Below are 17,087 nucleotides of genomic sequence, written 5' to 3'. Positions count from 1 at the left end.
GCAGGTCCTCCCGGTCGAGCCCCAGCAGCGTGGCGCAGCACTCCAGCGCCGGCTCGCTCCGCGTCCTCAGCGCGCAGCCCCCTGCGGGAGAGCCACCCACACAGGTTACCCCCGCCAGCGCCGCCTCGCCCTGCCACCACCCACGAACCCCGCGGGACCTTCTCTACCGCCGCCTCGGCCGTACAGCCGCCGCAGGTTCATAAATCCGTAACTGAACGCTCCAACGCCTCAGCAACATCAAACACTATCATGTCAGGATTTCATCGCCTACCTCCTGCTGCTCTCAGTAACATTCATTTCCACAGGTAAGTGGAGAGACCAAAAGGGATAACTCACTAGTCAAACACTGCTTGGATTCCTTAACCCCACCATGCCCTTAAGCAAAAAATAAAAGGGGAGAAAGGAGTCCTTAGAAGCGGAATGCTTTTGTGACTTGATTACGGAAGCTCTGAAACACCACCCCACCCGTAGTGAGAAGCTTTTGTTCGGTGTTTCCCAGGTTTTCAGAGCAGCAACACAACTTTAGAGGTCTCTGGTACAGGGACGTACTGCCTGGAGCGGGTCAAACGAACCCCCTGTGCGTACGCAGTCAAGGTGAGAGCAGAATAAAGCCCTGTCTGCAATGAACGTTTCAGAAGTGTAACAATTTATTCCACAAAATACGTGTTTGAATTTCAGCATTCAGAGAAAATAAGTTTTCTGGTGCCCTCCTTCTCTTCTCTAAACCCCGACTTTCCTCATCATCCCTGGTTCCCCCTCTCCTTGTTTGCCTGCCTCCTGAAACTGCCTCTCCACACACATTCGCAGCTTTTTTCACTCTGTCAACCCCCAAGTCCCATCTCACTGACGGCCCAAACAGGGAAGCTCCCTGCCAGCTTACTGCTGAGCCCTGGGAAGCCACCACCCTCCTCTACCCTCACGTCTTCCCAGATTCATTCGCGTTAATCATGCTCTCTTCATGAAAATGGCAAGATCGTGAATTGACACTGGGAAGGTTCTGATTTGGCCTAAGGAAGGGGGAAAAAAACCCCAAACACCCACCTTCTCTGTGACAACCCTAAGCCACCCGGTCCGAATTCAGTGTTGGTCCTGCTTCGACCACGACATACCAGACATGAGATTTCCCCACGATCGCTTCCCAACAGAATGTTTGTGCTGTTCTGTGGTGATTTTGTGGTTGGGGTCAGGAGATAGCGAACCTGTAAGGCTAGCACTCCTTTAATTCATCATTCAAAACACCTTTTAAAACGTTCTTTGGTATGCCCTTCCTAACACCTTCACCAAGTTTGGCAACAGCTATATGTACTTGAAGCAGGACAAAGAGGAACCGTTTTCACTCTATCTTGTGTATCTCAGAATCACAGAATGGTTTGGGTTGGAAGGGACCTTAAAGACCATCTAGTTCCAACCCCCCTGCCATGGGCAGGGACACCTTCCACTAGACCAGGTTGCTCAAAGCCTCATCCAGCCTGGCCCTGAACCCTTCCAGGGATGGGGCATCCACAGCTTCTCTGGGCAACCTGTTCCAGTGCCTCACCACCCTCTCCGGGAAGAACTTCTTCCTGATATCCGATCTAAACCTCCCCACTTTCAATTTAAACCCGTTACCCCTTGTCCTGTCGCTACAGGCCCTTGTAAAAAGTCCCCTCCAGCTTCCTTGTAGGCCCCTTCAGGTACTGGAAGGTTATCTTCCAACTCAAGATGAAGGTATCTTTTCTACTATAATTACATCTGTAATACATCCAGACCAGGAGTTTCTTCAGTCCTTCAGGAATACAAGCACAGCAATTCTCAACATACTGAGAGGCTGATTTCACTAATAAGGTAAGAACAACCACTCCAAAACTTGTCATTCCCCTTCCTCAGCCTTCTTGCATGTTCTGCTATGAAGTCCCAGCTATGCCCGTACCAACTCATCTTAAAATTAGGAAGTTTATATTTATCTAAGTTTTTGCTGCAACTTTTTTCCCCTTACCTCCCAAATTACTAAATGTAGTACTTTTAGAGGCCAAAGGACATAATGTCTTTCCCTGAAGATGGGGTTGCCAATTTCAAGATGTTTTCATTACATTAGCAAGAAGTTGGACTTTTAAAAATTATTATTAAACCACAAAAATGTCTCTTCTTTGTATCAAATGTTGCACTGAACAATTTCTTGAACAATTTCAGTGAGAGCCTATTTGTTTTCAGAGCGTGTAAAGAAGAATAATGAAAACAGGTAAACTTGTCTTGAAAATGGTGTGAATTAAGACTGAATTACCCTTGAACACAAGGCAGCTTTCTAAAGCCGTATTTCACATGGAAAGGAATCATCTATAACTAAGAGACATTTTCAGGATTTTTACAGACAATAACGCATGATTCATCCAACCTGAAGTGCTCCCAGCTTCCTCAAAATCAATGTTTCCAAGGTGAAGAACACCAGCCACTACTCTAAAAAGATCAAGTTTTTCTGCATCATCCAGTCCAATCTTTTTCATCGCCGTGCACATTCTGTTGAAGTCTCCATGATCATCTAAGAGTGGATCCTTCAAGGAACCTGCTTTGAGATACTATAACAGAACAACATAAACCAAAAATTCCGTAAGCCATTTTCAAGTAAATGACTGGAAAGAAGTGCTTACAAGAGTAAACCAAAACAAAAAGCATAAAAAAAGCATGCCAGCCAAACGAAACACAGATTAGAGCTCTTCATACAATACAGGCTTCGCAGGAACCCTCATTTGTTTGAATGTGTGGAAATTCAAAGAATGATCTTCGAACTTTAACTTCAAAGCAAACTTCAAACTATCCTCAGAAAGCAGAAGTTGGAGAATGTGACAGCTAAGGGCAGGGGAACACAGGACAGCGAGCAGTGGAAAAGACGACCGTGGCGAAGGAAGCATTTATACAGTGGAGTGCTTCTAGATCCTCGCAGATGAGAGAAGGTTGAGGTCCTTGTAATAGGATGACCGAAAGTCTGACAGGCCATGGGAAAGGAGTACAGGGCAGAGTTATCCCTATCCTAAACAGATATATTTAGAAAAACAGACTTGTCAACATTTGTTGGTGATTAAGAACCAGAAAACTGTTTGCAGTGTCTGTTATCAGAAGAATACCGGCTATGTTTTAAAATACCAGTTTAATATTTTGCTGATTTTCCAAATTTAAATACATCAAAAGCCATTTTAACTATTAAAGGGTTTAAACAGTAGATAGTAACACATCTGCATGCAATCAAGAGACTAACTGAACATGCACAGACTGAGCTAGGCTTTTACAGTTACTTTAAGATGTTTTCAACTAAAAAGAAGAATTAACTTTAAATAGAAGCCTTGTTAATGTCAAATAAGCTAACACGACTTTTATCAAAAGAAAACACCGCATGCATCTGAAAAATTCACTTCACACAGCATTTAGACACATCAATAAAATTAAGCTACATCTTAATTATGTAAAATGATCACCTCATCTTCCTGACAAGGAAAACACAAAAATAGTTTAAGTATTAATCGACTATTCCAGCTACTTTTATCAAAATAAACAATTTAATATTTTTCATAGAATGACAGAACAAATACTAAATTTCTGATTTAAACCTGAATAATGCAATGTATTTCCTGTTTAAGTGGCTAGGCTGTTCACATCTCATTGAAATTTGATCCTTTATTGAGCCTTCGAATTGACATGGCTGTAACACACAGGTATTATGGCATCCTATGTCCAACTACTTCATGTCCAATACATATCTTCAGACTTATTCTCTCAGGATGTTTTAGTTTAGACAAACACTTATTTCAAATGAAGTCCTTCAGAGGACACTGTTCATGACAGAAGACCCACCCGCACATGACATCAGTAACAGAAGATTGCAGAGATTCACCAGAGGCAAGAATAAGTGAATGATGACACTTTATGCCTAAATAAATTACCAACTTCACTACAAATCTTAATTTAAGACAGATTAGGTAAACTGAGGCAAAAATCTCCCCACCATCTCTCAACCTACAGGCTTGACGAAAATTAAATATCTACCAGCTTTCTGCCTCACACTAATATCAAATCAGCATTTCTGTACCTCACTCTCCACTATCCCTAATTATAGAAAGTAGGTCTACATTTAAGCAAAAGAAATTGGCATTAAGTGCTCTGTGTTACAACATAGCAACACTAGAAATCCAAGAGTAGGCTTTACAATGTTGACTTGAGCCAAGGAAGTGTCTATACTGTCTCATAGCTCGGCACGAGCTCAAGCCCAAGTTCTCAAAGGTAGAAGAGATGGCATGGTCATCGGGGGAGAGATGATCCTCAGTAAAGCTATCTCTGTATTTTCCACATGGATATGCAGCTCGCCCTGCTACTGAATTACAAGTATGGATTTGATTAAGCTACAGAAATGAGAAATTCATACTTTAGGTATGAATAGATGAAAATTGTATTAGAGCAGAGTAGAAGTTTAATGAGGTGTTTAAACAACTTCCAATACACACATACTATTAATTTGGATTAAATTCTTTAGTGTCCTCACGTGAACAAGCTCAAAGGCTTAAATCCTACAAATTCTGGCCACTCCAGTTTTAAAAAACGTAAATGGAGATGGAGCAAGAGGAGAGAAATCTTTTGAAGTTTCAGACTTTCTTCCAGAAAATGCCATGCTCTGCCATAACAGTTCATAGCAAGAGGACAACAAAAAGACCAATAAAGAACGCAGTGTACTGGGGAGAGGGATATGCTCGTGCTGGATGTGAGGCTGCACTCACGTCATGTTTTAGAAAACAGTTTGGAGCATCACTTCAAAAATCCAGACAGTAAGAATGGGTGTGGAAAAAGCTGCTGCTTCTGACCTACTCCCGGCGGTAGTAAGATTCAACAGGAAAATTACAGAAAGTCTTGGACAGATTTTTGTTTTCCACAGAAGAGAAGCTGCATCATTAAGTGTTATATTATGATGAGCATAACAAGTAAACAATTTTATATACTGTTTCATTTGGTATTGCATGTTAAAATGCATTTCTAGGATTGAAATCCAAAACCAGAGTTTTTAATACACCAGCTTTGATAGTACCCATATAGACCTATCAAGATGTGTAAAATGAACATTTCATTCCACGCTATAAAACTAATCATCATTTTCAAGTCTAGCTGCATTAGTTAATAATATAAACTAACAGAAGACACAAACATACCTCAGGACTCTTGCGATTTTGCAAAATCTGCTTGTCTGTTTCTTTGTTAGCAAAATATCTGGTACAGCCTCGATTCAAATACTGTAACAATAACAAAGCAGAAACGCATTCTTAAAGACAGCAGTAAGGAAAACACACTCTTATTTAGGGCTTGCTCTACATAGCTTGATTTAATCATATGATAGCAACAAACATGGTAGGTATCCAGAATTCATTCCTTGAAAATGTATTTATTTACTTCTACAAAATTACAAAGTGCAACACTAACAAAGTTCTAACAAAAGCTTCTTGATTTTGACAACTAAAATACTTTTTGACATGGTGAGATATTAATTTTGTTAAGTTCCACAATCTTTTCTTAGTGTTTGACTCTACTAAACCTATTAATGGAGCATGGGATTACAGAAAAGACAATCAAAATTCGGAACAAAGAAAATAAATTATTCTGCTCTACATGTAATACCAAACCTTACTCATTTTTTCCTCACCAATGGAATATTTTTATAGGTAGTAAAAGCATATTAAAAAGTTTAAGGAGCATTAAAAGCTTCTATCATGGTACAAGCAGAAGCCCAGTTCAGAATCTGGCCTCTGATATCCATCTCATGTGGTACAGTAAAGGGAATAAACCAAGCATTCAGATGATGACTGACACTTCCAGTGAAATGGGATCGCCAGCTTTTTCTTTCCAATTTGTTCAGCTGAAAGTAAGAACTCCATCCAAAAGCTTGGACAGAGCCCTTTGTCTGAAGGAAGTGAACTGATTCTTTGCTCTAGCCCATAAACAAAGACGATGTTTTCAACTAGGTGAACACAGATAATTCTACCCTTTGATTAAAATTTATATATGAAATTCTAAAAAATAAAATATTCTTCTAAGCATTCCTAACAGCAGAAGAAAACTAGGTGACAAATTTAATATTAAAACTCAGCAACAAGAAACACTGTTCAAAGTTAGATTGGTATTAAAACATTGAGAAGTTTTCTTTATCGGCTAGTAAGAATGCACAGCACATTTCAAATGCAGCAGTATGTCCCTGCACGGCAGTATTAGTAACACGATCCCAGAAACTGGGGACAGGAAGTGAAAAAGGCTGTACTTTTCAAAAAGAGAGTGTGGAAACTTATCTGCCAGGCTGAGAATGTGAACCAGCATGGTATTCGGTAACAACCTATGTAGAAGACATTTAATCACAAGACAATGGCTTTCATTTGAAAGCTAAAAACTCAAGTAAATTTACATACTAAATATAGAACAAGTATATTTTTAAAGCACATATATATGATAACCTCAAGCTGTGTATTTATGTGTGTGGTTTGGGTTTTTTTTCTTTTGAAATCATAGAATCATAGAATGGTTAGGGTTGGAAGGGACCTTAAAGATCATCTAGTTCCAACCCCCTCATCTAGTTCCAACCCCCATCATCTAGTTCCAACCCAACACCTCATTACAAAATGAGTGACCCAAACATAAAGCAATCTGATTCCTTCTCCAGAAATTAAGATCTGAAAAAAATTCAGCTTCTCATTTCCATCAACTATAAGCCAGGTACAGATTGAAGGCAAGAGTCTCCACCTCATGACTGAAGGCAAGAGACTTCCCCTTATTAGTAAAACTGGTGGTGACAGTATGAGACGTGAACAGACTTAGAAGGACCCTGAAAGGGAAGGCAGAAGCTTGCTTTGAAGAGAAGGGCCAATCAAGAAAACAAGGAGAAACAGCTGTATCAGTAAAGCTGCACTGGTAGGATAAAAGTTCAATTATATTAATTTCTCAAAAAAAAAAAAAAAAAACCCAAGCCTGAAATAATCAAGATATAACACTGAGAAATTAAAAGAAAATTTAAAAATACGGGAAATGGGGTTGGAATCACTCAGGCACACATAATACAGAAAAAACATTTGACTGACAAGGGAAAGAAAGCAAAAGGAAACATCATGTTGTCTGTCCATTTCTGAAAGCAATTCAGTGAAATCTGAACATAGAGAAGGGGAGGAGAAAGAAGGAAAGCCGGAGGAAAAAGTTAAGTTAAACTGAAGTAGTTAAATCATTCAGTGGAAAAATAGGAGGAAAAGAATGCAAGAACTTAATGGTAGGACAGAAAACCAGCCTGCTTGTGGGATTGCTATGAGAAACATAGCACAGAATCAGGGTTAATCAGGAGAAACCACATAATCTTAGAAAAGGGCAAAAACCTTAAAAATAAAGGATGGGAAGAAGGAAAGGCAGTAAACAAATCAGTGGACATAAGAACAGGGACACTGGTTTGAATTAAAAGGTCTATACAACCCAAGCTCTGGAACCCTCAACATCAGAAGGATATAGACCAATTGGAGCGAGTCCAGAGGAGGCCATAGAGATGATCAGAGGGCTGGAGCACCTCTGCTATGGGGACACCTCTGCTATGGGGACAGGACTCTATGAGAGAGTTGGGCTTGTTCAGCCTGGAGAAGAGAAGGCTCCAGGGAGCCCTTATTGCACCTTCCAGTACCTGAAGGGGCTACAAGGAAGCTGGGGGGGACTTTTTACAAGGGCCTGTAGTGACAGGACAAGGGGTAACGGGTTTAAGTTGAAAGCAGGGAGGTTTAGATTAGATATCAGGAAGAAGTTCTTCCCGGAGAGGGTGGTGAGGCACTGGAACAGGTTGCCCAGAGAAGCTGAGGATGCCCCATCCCTGGAAGTGTTCAAGGCCAGGCTGGATGAGGCTTTGAGCAACCTGGTCTAGTGGAAGGTGTCCCTGCCCATGGCCGGGGGGCTGGAACTAGATGGTTTTCAAGGTCCCTTCCAACCCAAACCATTCTATGATTCTATGATTCTATAAATAATCTCAGCAGGAGGAGCTGAGCATGGGCTTTGGGCTAGGTGGAGATAAAAGGGTGACCTGTCAGCTGGAAGGGACTGCTGAGTCTTATCCTGTAGCCTGCAGTGACCAAGAATGACAGAATATGATGAGAGGAATGGGAGGGGTTCAAAACTGGAGCAGTACAAATGAGTATATTGTGACAGGAGCAAGGTGCAACAGAGTAGAAAAGACAAGTGATGTGAAAGCGTATGGACTGCAACAGACAACCACAACCACCTTGTCACTGTGGTCTGATCCTTGGTGGGAAGCGTAAAGGAAGAATAATTTAAGAGACATAGGAGTTGTTCCCGTGATTCTGTCTTCCTAAACACACAGTTGGAATAGAAGAAATAAATGCAGTTTTCAGGACTTAGAAGATGTGTTCCCCACAGAACAGTTAGATCACACTTCGGAAATTCACACTTTACACCTCTAGAAGTGTCCCTAACAACATTACTAGCTGCTGGGTATGCAACACTACATTTCTGTAAAAATAATCCTCCATTTTAAGTCAAAGAGTACAGGAAATCTTCCAATAAGGAAAAATGGCAGGCAGCTTTGTTTCAGGATCAAATAGATTTAAGAAAAAAATCTTTGATTTTTTTAACAGGGAAGAGTCTGTCAAAGATAATAAATAGAGATTTAGATAAGATTTATATGAAAAATCCGTGTATGGAAGTATGAGACGCTTTACAAACACTGACTTTGATACTCACCCTAAAGTTGTCAGGAGAGCTTAGATAGAGTTTTTCCCTAATGTCTTCTGGAGCACCAGCACAAAGCCTGTAAAAGATATGATAATTCCTCTCTTCTTTGCCTTGCACACAGATCCTAGATTTCTCCAGAAGGTAATGTGATACAAATCCACCAACCACCGAGTTCTAGGAGGAAGAAATATTTTTCTGATTATCTAAATATTTTTTTTGATTATTTGAGATTCAGAAGTTTTCTATTTACATTTGTCTGCTTATGGCTCATTCAACCACCACTGCTCCAAAGAGGATTACAGTATATCTGTACTTGATAGAAATTAAGCTTAGCAAAGAAACCGGTGCCTTTACCATAACTTCTCTCCTTGACTTATGAATTGCATGTACACTCCTCTTTAAAAAAAAAAAAAAAAAAAAAGGGTCTGCTTCACACCAACAAGGAGAAATCCTTGGTAGAATTCCAGTCGTTCCTGCAGAGCATTGCTACAGCCACCCTCACACTTTTTGGGTGGCAGTAAGTGCCATTGCCGTGCTAGTACAACCTTCTCTAGCTGTATTTCACAGAGAGTCTTGCCAAGGAGAAGGAAGGGTTAAAATTAAAGAATACATATTTGGACATCTTAGGTAGGCTAATTATGAGCGAACTATTTCAAACACTCGCACTACTTTTCTGATATGGCAGTCTGACACAGATTTTGAGTCTTGTTATCTGGCCTATGATAAAATTCCCTGTGCCCAGACAAATCTTAATAGCAAAGAAATTCTTCAACTTGCTGGCCGTTAGAGCAACCCAGAAGGACTTACTGACTGAGAAATTTAACTATGGTTACGCTGCACTCATTCATTCAGAAGGCCCCAGTCTGCACTTATATTGCTTTGAGAACTCTGACCTAATAAGGTCACCGCAAAGTGAAGTCTTGTGAAACATGAAGTCTTGTTAAAAAGGAGCTCAAGTAAGCAGGCTGACCTTGCACTGGAAGACTGAAACAAGCTTTTAAGCAGTTTCCGAAGATACTGAGTACTGTTTGCTTCAGCTGAAGCAATTACTCTGAAACACCATGTAAGTGTTGACAGGTAAATTGACAGATTATGAATGCATCATTCCAAGTAACAATCTGGGTCCTTACCGTAAATTTATGAACTGGACCAACAGATAAAGTCGCTCTACCCTTAAAGGAATTTAGCTGTTTACTGTATAAACTATTAACCAAAGATCTGAAGTTTAGTTACAAAACCAAGTGATGAAAACTTAAGAAAAGACCACAAGCTCAAGACCAGACAATGAGCCTCAACTCTGCAGGAAGGAACTGAAAGAATTTCTTTATGTCCTCAGTCGGAAAGATGAGGAGGCACATACATCATCTCCACAGGGGTTGCTGATGAACATCTTCAACTTGGACATGCTGGACAGTCATCCTTAATTGTGGAATGTGCATATACATATGCTATCCAAACAAAACTACACCCAAACAAAATTTTTCATAAGCTACACCGCAAATAGTACTTCTGCAAAAAAACAAACCCACGACAATTCCATGACTTCTGTCACATACATAATACTTACCTGAGGTCCTAAAATTTCATACAAATACTTAAATGAATTAATGATTGTTTTATGTATTAAAGCATTAAAATACATTTATATTTGTTTAATATGAAATACACACTAATTTATGCATTAACGGAATGCATAAGTACTTAACAGCAAGTAAGTTATTCTTTAGATATTCCTCTTAGCCATGAATGGAACAACTTTCATTCTTTTGTGGATGGAAGCAATTTTCCTATGGACTTGAACCACCATCTACCAAGAAATGACACAGTACTCTGTGACTTCGGTTTTCCTTTCAAGGTGACAACGCAGTAAAGCAGGACAGCAGCTATTTGGTGCAAGATAAATAGGTCTATTCAGCCTATTTCAAGTCGAGCGTTAAGATTTTATGGCAAAAAAAGATCATCACTGGTTATCTGTATCAAAATTCCAGTACCTTTTCATTGAAGTGAATTTCTACAAATTTCCCAAAACGACTGCTGTTGTTGTTGCGAACAGTCTTTGCATTTCCAAAGGCTTCTAACAGGGGATTTGCTGTTTAAAAAAATAAAAATTTTCAAGTGTTAAAATTTGATCAATAAACTACCAAAAAGAATGAGAGAACAAACACATGCTAATTATTCAGGAAACTTATTGAGAGTAAGGTTTGAAAATTAAAGGAAAAATATTACCTATGAGGAACAATCAATTTTGCAAAGTGTACTGGATATACTACGGTGGAACTAACAATGAAGTACTTAAATATCACATAACATCGCAAGGTATTTGAATTGATACTGTAAGAAATTGAGAGACAAACACTGAAAATCATTCAGTGATGTTCTTTTACAGCAAGTAAATAAATAACTGATAAACTACATGAGACAACACACAGTTTAACACTTCCCAATGAGTCATAAAATCTAAACTACCCACTTATCCCACAGGCAAAAGTGCCACCTAAATGTCATGCATGCAACATTTTAGATTGATTAGGGAATAAAAAAATAACATATTAGAAGAGTGTGTTGATTTCAAAACCAACTTAAATGTGCCCTTTCAAATTAGGTCAATTAAGTGATTGAGTGATTTTATTTTTTTATTAGGTGCAGTTTTCAAGCCCCTTAAAGCCCAAACAGAATGAGTGGCAGCAATCTAAAGCAGATACATATATATATAAACACATCATGCACAGTTTAAGCAGTTTGAAAATGCTTCATAGTTAACGAAACACAAGGCCTCTGAAAGACTGCATTTACTAGCTTTGAAGATAAAAGAAAAGTGTATTATTGAATCGCATTAACAATAAACCATTGAAAATATCTGCAAGATTTTTTAAGGCTTTTCCCTAAAAAGTATGCATTTGAAACTAAATGAGCGGAAACTCAGTTCTAAAACTCCACTCACAACCACCTACAAATCTGCTCCAACAAACATTAAAGAATGTAACTTCAGTGGTTAGACAAATTATGGATGTTAATGCATCATTTAGGACAACATCACTTTCTTTTTGGTCTAGGTTTTCATTTTTTTAATAATTAAATGAAGTATTATGAATATGCAAATCTGACTTTCCAAACTGACTTCTTAAGAGATCTTTGACAACTGTTCAGGTATACTCTACAAAATATTAACAGTTTTGAAGAAACGATCATGAATAAAAAGAAATTGCAAGAGGTCTTTCAGATTGGTTAAACGTTCCTCTAGTAACACATACCCTGTAAGCGTGCTCATTAAATTGTGCCTAAAGAACTTCAAAACTCATGCGTCAGATGCTGCTTCAGATTAAAACACCCAAGCTTTTCTAAGAATACCTACAAGCACCAATTAATTTTATGGCATACTGCATCAGGCATTATCCAACTCTTGGCCACATTCTCAGTTCCTTTAGCACACAGTGGATTTCACTAAGGAATTGGTTTAACAAAAACCTACAGCAGCAAGAGATTAAAGCCTGCAGTAGTTCTCTTGGATAATCCAGTCGCTTGAATTTCAAAACAGAAAATGTAAAGGAAAAGAAAGAATAAACAATTTTAGTTTAAGAAAAAGACAGAGGATAATGAAATTCTAAAATAAATCAACCACATGCTATAGAAGACTAAAACTGACACAGGAGGCATTATTAGACTGGCTGAGGGTTGTTTGGTTTTGAGATATTTATATTTTATCTATAACAGAAAAAGTTATTTTCTGTTCAGTTAGGAAGTGGGTGCAACATTGCAGAGGCTCAACCAGATGATCGACACAGTCTCTTCTGACCTTGTTTGGGAGTCTATTATAAAGATAGACACAATGGAAGCGTTAATCCCAATTATGTGCCTTCTGACAAAAAAAAAAAACCAACCCTAAACATTACAAAAAAATTACCCAGAACTGTAACTTAAAAGAACTTCCCTGCTTTATCTGACTTTGAGAACTTTATGGCAAGGAGGATGAATTACCCTTTCCTGGTACTAACAGACAGTAGTGAGAACATCATCTTGTCCTTGCACATTTCATACAGCACAAAATCCAGTCTTGGGTACACATGTGTGTGAACACACAATTAAACGCTTTCTGGATCAAGGACTATACGCTATACTAAATAAAGTGAATCACAGGTTAAAATATGTTTTCAGAATTTATGATTGAGGTAAACTACCAGTAAATAATGCCCTAGGAGTCTGCTGGTATTTCCACCCAAGCTTTTATTTAGTTACTGTTGACTGACATATCAAATTTGTAAAAAAGAAAAAAAAGAAAACATTGGAACCTTTAATTCAATTAAAGACAATTCAGTACCTTCTACAATTCTGTCATCAATATCTTGGCCAGTACCATAGGACTCGGTCAAATACCTGCAAAAAAGATAAAAACATTTGTACCTTTCATGGGTCAGCTTACCTCAGTTCAACAGGATTTAGCATGCCTGTGCACCCCATAACTACTACCCACTCTCTAGAAGGAAAGCATATTGACTACAGGTTCCAAATACCTGTGTCTTTAAAATAAATGCAGTTTGACTTTTTTGTTAAAAACTATTCTTGCAGACTTCAGATTTGTTTCAATACTTCATAACACATTAGAAATTTCTTCTACAGTTTTCTACAAATATAATAAAACTATTACTACACTATCTGTATTTATAATAAACGTAGCAACCTCATGAGGTCGCGTATGCATGTCCTGAATTAAAGACTGTTTCCATGAATACTGCTTCTGTGTTCATAACTAATCACTGTTAATAAAAATCCCACACGGAGATGGTGAGATAGGAAATTGCAGGTGCTTTATCAAAGTAAGATTCCGTTTATCAACTCAAGAAAGAATTTGAAAATAAATCCACAACAGACTTGCTCCAAAGTTGTGGCCTGCAATTAATTTATCCTGGGAAACAAGGACAAGGTGGGGAAGGGAGCGTATTCACACTGCCCGCACTGTGCCTCCCTAGACAACCAGGTCACCTATGATACAGATGAATTTAATGGAGCGGTGTTTTCCAGTTACAGTGTTCTGGAGTGACATAAAGCAGTTAAAGCATAAGCAAATATGGTCAAGAACATTAAAATCATGTAAGAGGAAGCAAGGCTGATATATATCAGCAATATGGCCTCCATGTTGTTTAATATGCTTGATTTACTACTGATCATACATGAACACCAATAAATAAATAAATAAATCCCATTATTTACTCTCATTCATTAAATTAGGGTAAAGTATATTACAGAATCTCTGCAGCGTTCTCAAAATCAAGGGTTAAAAACCCTGGATACTTAAGCAACCTAAAGAAAAAAAGACAGGGAAAACACAGAAATGTACATTCATGGCAAAACCAAGAGTGTTTTGCAAGACACCATTAAAATGTCTACTTACGTTTTTATCTACCACAATACCAGATGTGCAGTACCCAAATGACTGCATCTTAAACCATAACTAATACATGATGTCACTATAAACAAGTTAAGGTTGCTGTGAATATACAGCCATATCCGTATGTGACCATGTCAGCATTTAAGTTTAACCTCATGAACTTCTTGTATGCACGTGTACGTAGAAGTACCTTACTGAGTTGTGTCTTAGGCCTACTGATTACAGTTTGCACTGTGTATATCAACCAAAGGCAACACCGGAGATTCACTGAGTAACTTTGGTACAGAAGTACAAACCTCAAAACAAATTTAGTGTTTTCTGTCTTGCCGGCTCCTGATTCTCCAGACACTATGATGGACTGACTCATCTTCAGTACTTTCATGTCACGGAATGCTTTATCAGCTTAAAAAGAAGAGTACATTAAACATGACAAAAATTAATATTCAGAAAAAAAATAATATTGCAATCATAAAGTTAAGCTAAAATACAAAAATTAAACTGTAACATTTTTCAGGGATAAAAAAGTAAATCTTTACATTGTGCATTACAACTTACTAAAGTCTGTTTCCTTTAAATTATATTAGAGCTGCTCACCCTCAAACACTGACATGGAAGAGTTTAAAGTCTTTGAAAACAAAGACCTACTCAACAATGTCCAGAACAAAATAAACCAAAACCAACCTCCTAGAATTAAATCTCTTTAACTGAATGTATTTACAAAATGATAACCAACCTTAACTTCAGTGTGTCTTTTACACGGAAGTTTTCCTTTGCACTTTGTAACAGCTAACATCTGAGACAAGGAAACTTGGGAAAATGTGGGTAATTTTAGTACTTGCTGCATAACAAGAAAAACCCAGCTATCTACACTTTTGATTACAAAACAGAAGGCAAGAGGGTGAGAAGGCTTTTAACAAGTCAAATGCCAGGTTTATCCCGCTCATAACATTTAGATGTACTGTCTGCCGATGACACAAGCACATAAAAAGCAGCAGTGCATGCGCTCTGGCAATGTAATAAAAAGGCAAAGGAAATCACTGCACTGAAAGACCGTGTCAATCATAATTATGTCACTCTGCACTTCTAAAATCGGAATTCTTTTTTTCTCTTTTTTAACCATTGTAAATTATATTTAAACCACTTGGACTTAAAACAGCGGAGGTATAGAATAATCCTAACAGGGCTGCCATGGTTGCTTACTTCCAAGTTCTTCAAACTGCGTATCAAGGAAGATCTGCAATTTTACCTGTGTTTTTATTTGGTAACAGTTTAAAGTAAATAATTACAGTTACAGGTGGCAATTTGTAGGCAATTGCAAAGTATTTATGTTTGTTTTGTAAAAGACAAATACAGGCTCAATACATACCAATAGCAAAAACATGTGGCGGCAACGTTCCAAGTGATCTACCCTGGTACTTTTTAATAGTATCTGATGAATAAAGCTTAGGTATATCAAAATATGGATTCACTGCAATGAGAATGTTGGCTACATAGGTCTGTGAAGAAAACAAGTAACAGCAAACTATTAGCTAGTATCCAGCCAAGTGGTTAACAGCAATTTTCTATTACTACTGCAGGCTACAGCTTAAGTGTAACAATCACATTTACAGTTCTCTCCAGCTAATGCAGATAAAAGAACGGATATATTTTCGGAGTCCCTCTAATTATCTTCTCAGGAATTCTATGAAAAGCACTTCTCAGGAAAATTTCCTAACCACTGAGCTGTGGAGTATGTCCTGAATTTGACCTTTTTCCCAGGCGCCTTTTTAAATTATTTCCTATTGTCCAAGTTACTGGATGAAGGATAGGACACCGCAACCTCCTTCTCAAAAGTGAATTAACTCATCTCCTGGCTAGCATAACACACTCTCCTTCAGGGAGGAGGATAATTTTTCAGTTTCTAATGGAAGCAACTCAGCAGGAAGGACTGACAGGATCCTGCCTGGGAACGCGCTCGGGCCAGGCAATAAAAGCATTCAGCCGAGAGAAATTAGCTATGGCTGCTTCCACGGTGAGAAATGCAGAATGCAAATGTTCTCTAATAGAGAAGGAATTTGAGAAGAATCTCAAACCAAGACTGCTTTTTACCTTTCATTAGGGTAAGGAAGACTGAAGATAATTTGCTTAAGCTTTCAAAAAAACCAAACTTTCATAGTGTGGTTATAACGACCCGATTATGGAGAAGGAAGAACAGCTGTTAGAATAACAGAAAAAAGGCAGATTTGCAGAAAAAGGTCTGAAGAAAATCAGACAAACCTTCAGCTTGAATAACATATTTGGTTTGTTGTTATTGTGCATATCCCTAGACAAGTGAAATATGGACGCTATCATGATATGCTGATAGAAGGCTGAGCCACACACAGTGGTTTTTCTATTAGATATTTCTATTTTCAGGAATTATTTCACTGGAGGAAAACATATGCACAGGGTTCTTCAAGAGCTGCAAATACTAACATTAGTTTTCCTTTTAGTAACAAGGCAAACATTGTTAACCAGCATTAAACAAAAAAGCAAAAAAATTTGTGGATTCAAACTCCATCTCAAAGTTACAAGGGAAAAGCAGTTAAAATTTAAATTGAACTTTGGTTGGTTTTTGTTTGTTTGGGGTTTTCTGTTTGGGTTCTTTTGGTGGTTTGTTGTTTCTTTTTTAGTTTGTTGGAGTTTTTTCCCTTTAGAAAATACACCTGTTCAGGGCAACATATTAGTAGTATTTGTTTATAATGAGAAAAGGTTTTATGAACCTAAATACTATCCTACCTCAATACCAGTTCAGTTTTTAAATTTTACTTCCTCAGGATTTTTTTTCTAGGGAGGAGGGAGTTTCTTTGTTTTAATTATTATTGTACCAGAGCAGCATTCAAATGGCCATTTTTATTTATTTATTTCAAAGCTGGTGTTGATCTCGAGCCATAAAGAATTTATAGCTCTGTAAAGTTAACTGCTACAAAGGAAAACTACTATATTTTCTTTTTATATTTATATAAAAGGG

The 17,087-nt window shown here is 38.1% G+C and overlaps 1 protein-coding gene across 1 annotated transcript in view; it reads right to left on the bottom strand.

Annotated features, from left to right (window-relative positions):
• Window positions 1-4: 4 nt before the first annotated feature.
• LOC104511970 (unconventional myosin-VI-like) overlaps window positions 5-17,087 on the bottom strand; it is a gene marked incomplete at its 3' end in the record, with an annotated part of 28,961 nt that continues 11,878 nt past the window's right edge. The window contains exons 4-11 of the mRNA XM_010154779.1: window positions 15,465-15,594; window positions 14,395-14,500; window positions 13,031-13,086; window positions 10,707-10,804; window positions 8,725-8,889; window positions 5,166-5,246; window positions 2,372-2,552; window positions 5-81 (exon numbers count right to left, since the gene is read on the bottom strand). Coding sequence (XP_010153081.1) covers window positions 5-81; window positions 2,372-2,552; window positions 5,166-5,246; window positions 8,725-8,889; window positions 10,707-10,804; window positions 13,031-13,086; window positions 14,395-14,500; window positions 15,465-15,594 — 894 coding nt within the window. The remainder of the gene's footprint in view (window positions 82-2,371; window positions 2,553-5,165; window positions 5,247-8,724; window positions 8,890-10,706; window positions 10,805-13,030; window positions 13,087-14,394; window positions 14,501-15,464; window positions 15,595-17,087) is intronic.

Source organism: Eurypyga helias, unplaced genomic scaffold (genome assembly GCF_000690775.1).
Source record: "Eurypyga helias isolate BGI_N326 unplaced genomic scaffold, ASM69077v1 scaffold7677, whole genome shotgun sequence".
Taxonomy (NCBI): Eukaryota; Metazoa; Chordata; class Aves; order Eurypygiformes; family Eurypygidae; genus Eurypyga; species Eurypyga helias.
The sequence above is the reverse complement of the archived record's forward strand: the minus strand, read 5'-3'. Positions and strand labels throughout refer to the sequence as shown.